The 8,304-nt window shown below is 54.4% G+C and overlaps 1 protein-coding gene across 1 annotated transcript; it reads left to right on the top strand.

The window, feature by feature from the left end:
• Positions 1-542: 542 nt before the first annotated feature.
• On the top strand, positions 543-5,156 carry CUNH1orf53 (chromosome unknown C1orf53 homolog). Its single transcript, XM_042701263.1, has 3 exons — positions 543-770; positions 3,803-3,904; positions 5,029-5,156. Exons 1-3 carry the CDS (start codon positions 543-545, stop codon positions 5,098-5,100), a joined length of 402 nt encoding a protein of 133 aa, XP_042557197.1. The 3' UTR covers positions 5,101-5,156.
• Positions 5,157-8,304: the final 3,148 nt, after the last annotated feature.

Genomic DNA, 8,304 nt, shown 5'->3' with positions numbered 1-8,304 from the left:
ACCAAGCCACGAAGGCACTCTGAGGGCTTCGGCCTTCCCTGGGTAGGGATCGCGGGGCCTTGAACGGGTGTGGCTTCGCCGGATGAAGTCTACTTTGACAGGAGAAATCAAAAAGAAAAGCACAAAAACTGCACTGCCCGAGCGCTTCCTCGGAGGCCTTAGAGGTCCGTGTCAAGCTGCCCGGCACGGACGGGAGGCCGGGCGGGAGGATGTGAGTTCAAGAGCAGCCTGGGCGACACGGAAAGAGAGGGAGGGGGAGGGGGGGAGGGAGGGAGGGGGAGGGGGAGGGAGGGGGAAGGAAGGAAGGAGCGAGCCTTCTATTTCCCGTCCGCGCCGGCCGCTCCGCCTCCCGCCCAGCCCCGCGCCTCCCGCCCAGCCCCGCGCCTCCCGCCCAGCCCCGCGCCTCCCGCAGCCCCGCGCGGCCCAGCCCCGCGCCGGCCGCTCCGCCTCCGCAGCCCCGCGCCGGCCGCTCCGCCTCCCGCCCAGCCCCGCGCCCCCGCAGCCCCGCGCGGCCGCTCCGCCTCCGCAGCCCCGCGCCGGCCATGGCGGCCCGGCAGGTCCCCGCGCTGGCGGGCGCGGCGCTCGGGAGGCGGCCTCCGGCTCTCGGCGTCCGGAGAGGTTGGCAACAGCAGCTCTGCTTCGTCCCGTGCTCGGCTCCCGAGGGAGACGGCGGCGGCCCCCCGACCCGCAAGCCCGAGGGGCGGCCGGAGCGCCGAGCGCTCACCGCGGCGGAGCGGCGGATTGTGGAGCTGCACGAAGCCGCGTGCGCGGTGAGGCCCCCGAGCTGCGCGCTCCTCCGTGCGCATGCGCGCGTTTCCCGGCCGCTGCCGCTCACTCTCAGGGTCCGCGCGCTCCGTGCGCTTGCGCACCTCGTTAGGCTTCCCTCCTTCCGGGTCTGTGCGCATGCGCGCCCGGTTGGACCCCCCCCCCCCCCGAGCATGCCCAGTACGCCTGCGCACCTCCTTTGCCCGCACCCCTTCCTACCCGGTCCGTGCGCGCTTCGTGCGCCTGCGCGCCGGCCTCCCCCAGCCCTCCGGACCCCGGGGCCGCGAGGAGGCCGGGCGTCCGCGGTCGGCCTCGCTTCGTCCGCGCCCTCGCCGTCCTGTCCAGTCGGGGTCGCACGGATGGCCGACGAGGGCCTTGGCGCATGGTCCTGCGGGGAGCGGAGCGGCCGGGGTGCGGAAGGGAGGAGCCCCCGCGCCGTGCCGGCCCGCGCCGTCCGCGGGCGTCGGTAGGCGGCGAGTTCCCGGCCGAGCCCCTCCGGACACCGCGTCCTCGGCCTTTCCCCCAGCCCCGTCACCGGCCGGGCCGGCTCCCCCGGGCCGCCACGCGCGGCCACAGGGCCAGGGACCTGCGGAGATGGCCGGACGCTGGTGTGCAGGGAGCCTGTGCGCGTGTGTGCGAGTGCGTGTGCGCGCCTTGGAGCAAACACCAGCAGTGTGCAAAGAGATGAGGACTGTCCCTTCTCTCTCTCCTCTCTGTCTCTGTTTCTGTCTCTCTCTGGCTCTGGCTGTCTGTCCCTCTGTCTCGCTCTGTCTGTCTGTCTCTCTGTCTCGCTCTGTCTCTGTCTCTCTCGCTCTGGCTCTGTCTGTCTGTCTCTCTCTGGCTCTGTCTTGCTCTCTCTGGCCCTCTCTGGCTCTGGCTCTGTCTGTCTGTCTGTCTCTGTCTCTCTCTCTCTCTGGCCGCTCTGGCTCTGTCTCTCTGTCTCACTCTGTCTGTCTGTCTGTTTCTCTCTCTGGCTCTAGCTCTGTCTGGCTCTCTGTCTCTGGCGCTCTGGCTCTGTCTGGCTCTCTGTCTCGCTCTGTCTGTCTGTCTCTCTGTCTCGCTTTGTCTCTCTAGCTCTGGCTCTGTCTGTCTGTCTCTCTCTGGCTCTGTCTTGCTCTCTCTGGCCCTCTCTGGCTCTGTCTCTGTCTGTCTGTCTGTCTCTGTCTCTCTCTCTCTCTGGCCGCTCTGGCTCTGTCTCTCTGTCTCACTCTGTCTCTGTCTGTCTGTCTGTTTCTCTCTCTGGCTCTAGCTCTGTCTGGCTCTCTGGCTCTGGCGCTCTGGCTCTGTCTGGCTCTCTGTCTCGCTTTGTCTCTGTCTCTCTGGCCCTCTCTGGCTCTGGCTCCCTCTGTCTCACTCTCTGTCTCTCTCGCTCTGGCTCTGTCTGTCTGTGTCTCTCCCTCTCCCCCTCTCTCTGGGGCACTCACACGTGTTTCTTCACCCGTGTCACGATCGCAGGCCCGGTGGCTGTGCTGGAGACCACTGAGCAAACCCAATAGCAAGCTGGCTGGTGTTTTCCCCCCAGCCAATCAGAGCTCCGTGGCACGGGCACACAGCTCCTCCTTGCCTTTCTCCCAGGATGGATGGGCACCCCCTGAATCTCTGCCGTCAGCCTGGATTATCTGAGGCTCATTTGCTGAGGGCAGAGTAAGTGTGCGGAGGCCAGCAGGCTCCGAGGGCTCCATTCTCAGAGAATGCCCGAGGCACGCGCGTGCGCCTGGCCCTCGCCAAACATTGAGAAGCTGGCATGGGAGAAAAGTGCTAGGAAGTTTCAGTGCTTTCCTGTTTTCTTGCCACAAAGTGAAGTCCTTTGATAATCAATCAGTCACGCTGCCAACGGGTGGTTGTGCCCCAGGTTTCATGGAATGTGCTCTGTGATCCCGAGGATTTAGGAGGCCTCTGAGACCTGCCGACTCAACTGAATTTCTGCTGCCTGGGTCTGGCTGTGCTGGAAGGTCTCAGAGTAAACCTACACTTGAACTTCATCCTTTTGCTGGATGCTTTTTTTTTTTTTTTAACACAAAACATGGTTCAAAATCTCAACCAGAATAAAATACTCACCATTAAATAAGACACTATATAATGGAAGAAGTCATTCCTAAGTGGTAAAGAATGTGGTGTGTGTGTGTCAGAAGGCAGGCTAGTTTCACATGTACTTTCATGAAGAAGCTCTGTCCAGGAGTGGCACTCTTGAGTTACTAATACTTAAGGCTTATATAGAAAGCCCATGGGAAAGTTCCTCAACAAAATCTCAAGGCTACTATCTCTCAAATGACCCAGATCCACAGAAGTTCTAAAAAGTTTACCTTCACCTTGACACTAAGTACTGCAAATTTTTTAACTGCATTTAGATGCAGGTAGAAGACATCTCTCAACATTTAAAGTAGCCTACTAAACGCTGCTTTTCATCAAACTTCTGAAAGCCGTGAATGTTAATAGGTTACAACATTACTTTTTCACTTCAAAATGGAGCTAATAGCAGTCCAGGAGGAAAAAAGAAAACGTGTAAAACGTGCAGTGGAGTAATGCATCATGAAGGTATAGAAAAGTGTTCAATAAGAGTGAAGGGAATGGTTTCCTATAAGGACTGTTGGTTTTGATTAGCACCTCTCTGTAAGTCTAAATCATTATCCCCATATTGTAAGTAGTGAAATTACAACTGCAACTTCTGAGTGAAAGTTCATTTTCAGCCTCTTAGGCTCTTAAAATCATCTGTTATTAAGCTTGTTACTGAGAAACCAAATGAAAAATCTCAGAGCAGAAGCCACATAGTTACTAGGTATAGAGGAGTTCTTGTTTTTCCATTAACTTCTCCCCCCCCAAACGATATATTTTCTCCTTTAATCATATGGACTTAAACAGTGTAAAATGTCAAAATGCATTCAGTCTGTAATTGCAGGTGCAGTTTAAATTGCTGGGAAGAAATTTAAAACTTTTCCAAAAATTATTTTTGCAGTATTTTAGGAGCAGAGACTATGTTGAGGAGATATGATGAACCTTAATGAAGATTAATGAATCGCTTTATTGTATTACTCTGCAGGCTGGCCAGCTAAGCTACGCCGACCCTGCTACCGGCCTTGCCGTGTTCACAAGACTGGCTCACTTGCAGAGAGGTTCTTGCTGTGGCTCTGCCTGCCGACACGTGAGTTGAGTAATAACTCCCACGTTACAGCAGCAGTATGCCCAGCTTCTGTAACTTCGTAAATACCTATTATTTGAAAAACAAGTCAAATAAAAAGCGAAAATAGACCTGGAGTGCACTTTTCACAAGCTGCTTTATCAAAGGACAATGAAGTCCTTAGTACCAACCTAGGGCCTTTAAAGTGAATGGAACTTTGTAGTGTTTCCCTGTAAGTAAGCATCAGACCCTCAAAAAGAAATTCATAGGAGCTCTTTATTACAAGGAAACTCATGAAGTTTCAAATAAGTTGGCTTCATTAGGCAGGTACAAAGAAAGCAGGAAAAGAAATCAAGCATGTTGCAGACTAGACCCTCGAAAGCTTTTTATTTTTCTTTTATTAATCTGAACAAATAGAAATTTGCCCAGCATTGAGAAGGGAGTTTCCTACAAATGATTGAGATTTTTATCTCATCCCTTCTTCACCTCCTCTAGTACTCTTCTCTTTCTCCCCTTCCCTCTCTCTTTTCTATCTCCTTGTCTCCTTCCCTCTTTTCTTCCCTCCCTTCCTCTATATGTCTCCCTCCCTCTTTCTGTCTCCCAGCCCTCTTCTCTTCCTCCATCTGTCCCCCTCCCTTTTTCTCCCTTCCCTTCCTCCCTCCCCTCTTTTTCTTGCTTTAAGATTAAGATTATAAACAGATACCCTCTACTTGCAGAGCTCTTTTTATGTTTCTTTGCAAGAAGGTGTTATTTCCTTTGGCTGGACCACTTTATAATTAAGGAATAGACACTAAATGTAAATACTCTTGAAAAACTCAGTGTGTTTTCCTACCTGTGCCATTAGCTGTTTCTAATCAAATGCGTAAGAGCTTTGTGTAAATTGAGGACCTAAGGATTTTTTTTTAAAGAGTGGTGTTTGACAGTAAAATTCCTGAAGTTGGAAGGATGTATTTCGGAAATGGCTCCTGCACCCTAATTAGGACCATTTGCCTGAGGTTACCGTTCAGTCTCTTCAGGGTTCAAGACTTGATAGATCAAATGGTCTACACAACCTCCTTAAGTAGTGTCTTCTGTTTACCATGAAATGTGTGCTTTTTAGAGATAATGGTTACATGATGCAATAATCATTTGTTTGATTTCTTTTTCAGTGTCCGTATGGTCAAGTCAATGTCAAAGATCCATCCAAAAAGAAGCAATTCAATTCTTATTTTTATGTTTGACACAATTGCAGTTCTCTAACTGAACTTTTATTTAATAAAGAAAGCTCCAAACCACATGCTTTCTATGTTGTTAGTCAATGAACACCAACAACATAAATAAACTCACAACATGTCACACATGCAGTGTGTTTCTGAGGGGATAGATTGGTAATTATTTTCCTATCCTGCTTCATGATCAATCACATGTGGAAGAAAGAAAAGTAATGGCTGTACCAGAAAAGCAGAGTAGCTGTGGGATCATTGAGTAGCCCTGGGTTTTCCTCAGTCCTTGTTCTTTTACTGTTTGGTCCATGTTAGAATTCCAAGAGTTACTGGCAAATGGTGGAGCTTATTCCTCACTGGATTGATATCATGCCCTGGACAGATGAATGCCCCAGAGAAGCACCATTCTGCGACATGAGATGTTCTCAACCTCCCATGGCTCCTTCAATAAAATCTTGACACTCTCTTGACTTGAGGGGATGGGCCACTGAAGTCAAATCTCCTCTCTGCCACCCTTTCCTCCTCCGTTTCTTTTACCATTTCCTGTGTGAGTCTCCCCTTGAACCTTGGATTACTTTTTCACTGTGGTCATCCTCCTGGGAGGGGTCAGTCTCCAAGCTGAGTGAGGAGATGCTGTCGACCTTTCTTCCCAGACCTTCTTGCTTGGCCCTGAGAACAGTGGTTTTTCACACATCTTGGCTAGCTGAGCCCTTTAAGAAGGCTGACCTTCACTTTTCCCCTTCCCTTTACGGAAACAGCTGTGGGGTGCTGGGGGGGGGGGAGTTGCCCCAGACCTTCAGACTACACCAAGCTTTCAGGTTTTAGCTAACCAGAGAGTTCTAGTGCCTTCTACCACATTCAATTCAAACTAAAAGCTCTTGTTTAATTGTAAAAATAGATAAAAAAAAAAGAAGCCTAGGAATTTGCGTATTTCCTTTACTTATGACTTAAAAAAAATATCTAATGTTAAATTGTCTCCCAAAACTGTTGGCAATTTTGTACCCCCAGGAAAGTTCTCTGGCCATGATGAGCTGAGTTAGGTGTTCGTGGCCTGGCCTTGTGCCTTGTGTTTTGAGGGGAAGGAATTAGAGGAGTTGGCACTGTGAGCATGGAGGCAATTAATCTTTCCAGAAGGACATGAAGATTCCTTGGGAGCCAGTTCCTAGAATATTCTTAGGTCAAGAAGCAACCCATTGCCTCCATTCACACTCCACACTCAATCTCTCTCTCCCTTCCCCTCTCCCCCCTCCCCCTCCGTCCCTCTGTCCCCCCTCCCCGACTCGATTTGAAGGCCAGCCAGGTGAGGTTGTGGTTGGGCAGGGGATGGTACTCTCTTTGGCAGTCACAGAGGAGAAAAGAAAAGGAAATGGAACTAGGGAAGTAGTAAGAGTTCATTTTGAAAAAGACTCCTGAGAAAGGCCAGTTTTGAGGAAGCCCCTTGGAGGGTGGCAATCAGTCACAACCGCCCATCTTCCCAGCCTCCGGCCGCCCAAGACCCAGGCCCGGGAGGTAGCCTTCCCCGCGATTCGGATTCCCGAGTGGGCACTGGTGATTCTTGTTGGGTGGCCTTCCAAGGAACCGCGGGGAGCGGCGCGGCCCCTTCTCCGCCTTCCTTGCACCTGATCCTGGGCAGAGGTCTGAAGTTGGCTGGTAGTGGGGTCGGAGAGTGCAGAGCACTGAAGAACCACAGTCCGGGGTGGCGTGGGGCGGTGCTGCCGCGTTAAACGCTATACAACCACATAAATGGGCCTCGCTGCCAGAGGTTTAAGCCATATTGTATTCGCACGTTGTAAAATAAACATTTCGGTTTCGTGTTGGGTGTGTGCGCACACTCACGGGATGCGCGGATCTCCCCCATCAGCCCTGGTACCCCTCCAGTCCCAGGGCGCAAGCAATCAAGGCGGACCTGTGATTTCTAGATTGTTTCTAACCCAGCCTGCGCTGTGGGAAGGTCTTCCCTGGGCTGGGGTCGGGGCAGGGCCTCCTGTAGACCAAGGGAGGGCAGAAGGACTTTCATTCTTTCAGGCAGCACCTGGAGGTCCCAAGCAGGGGACCCTCCGTGGGTCCCCGCAAGGGGCTCTTTCAGCTCAGCAGCTCTTCTCCAAAGGTGTGGGCAGGATGTGTTTGGCACGCACAGCTCCAACATCAAACAACAAAAAAACCAAACCAGTGGGGCGCCGGAGGCTCACGCCTGTCACCCCAGCTACCCAGAAGGCTGAGATCTGAGGATCACAGTTCAAAACCAGCCCGGGCAGGAAAGTCCGTGAGACTCTTATCTCCAATAAACCATCAGAAAACCGGAAGTGGCGCCGTGGCTCAAGGGGTAGAGCACTCACTTTGAGCTGAAGAGCTGAGGGACAGCGCCCAGGCCCAGAGTTCGAGCCCCACGACCGACACAAACAAACAAAAGCCCAGTGGGTCTTAGGGCCGTCAACTCCAGACTAGGCTGGGGAAGGAGGCACTGGCAGGATGACGGTTGCTGCAGGAGAAGGCCCAGCCCCTGAGGCTCCATGGGGGGGAGGGGGTCCCTTTTGTTCTGCTTAGGAGAATCGGGTTTCCGAGCCCAATTGGCCAAAGCACCCACGGCGGCGTGGAGCCGGACACGGGCCGGCCCGGTTCCCCCCGGCGCCGGCCGGGCTCGCCCTGGTCCCCGCCGAGCGCACCCGGGGGCGGGAGAATCGGGGGCGGCCGGGCGCTCGGGGTTCAGATGGATCCCACGCTCCCCACCCGACCCAGATGAGCACGGAGGGCGTGCGCAGGTGTGCGCGCACCAGCCTGTGTGTGCGTGTGAGCGCACGCGCGTGTGCGTGCGATGGGCTTATTCTTATCAAATACCTAAAACAGTTGGGGAACCCCCCCCCCCGCCCCAGCAGGCCAGCTGACAACCTGGGCTCGGAGCGGGGTCGGGCCGGCGTCGGGGCGCACACTGGGCTCCTCGCCGGGGCGCCCGGCCGTGGGGTCGGTTCTGAAGGCAAAGTGTTCCAGGGGTGGGAGTGGGGGAGGGCGTGTTCTCTCTCTGGTCCGTCGGGAGCCGTGCTGGGATCTTTTTGCCCCTCTGCTCGCCGCATGACCCCATTGGCACAGTTTTCGCCGACGGCCGAGGTGTGTGGTGGGGGGGAGGGAGAGACCGAAGCCCCGGGGCTCCGCACCCCCGCGGGCCACGCCACGGCGAGCGCCGCACGCCGGGGGGGGGGGGGAGGGACGGAGGGGAGGGAAGCGCCC

The sequence above is a fragment of the Dipodomys spectabilis genome, unplaced genomic scaffold (assembly GCF_019054845.1).
Source record: "Dipodomys spectabilis isolate Male_0828 unplaced genomic scaffold, ASM1905484v1 ptg000288l, whole genome shotgun sequence".
Lineage (NCBI taxonomy): Eukaryota > Metazoa > Chordata > Mammalia > Rodentia > Heteromyidae > Dipodomys > Dipodomys spectabilis.
The sequence above is the reverse complement of the archived record's forward strand: the minus strand, read 5'-3'. Positions and strand labels throughout refer to the sequence as shown.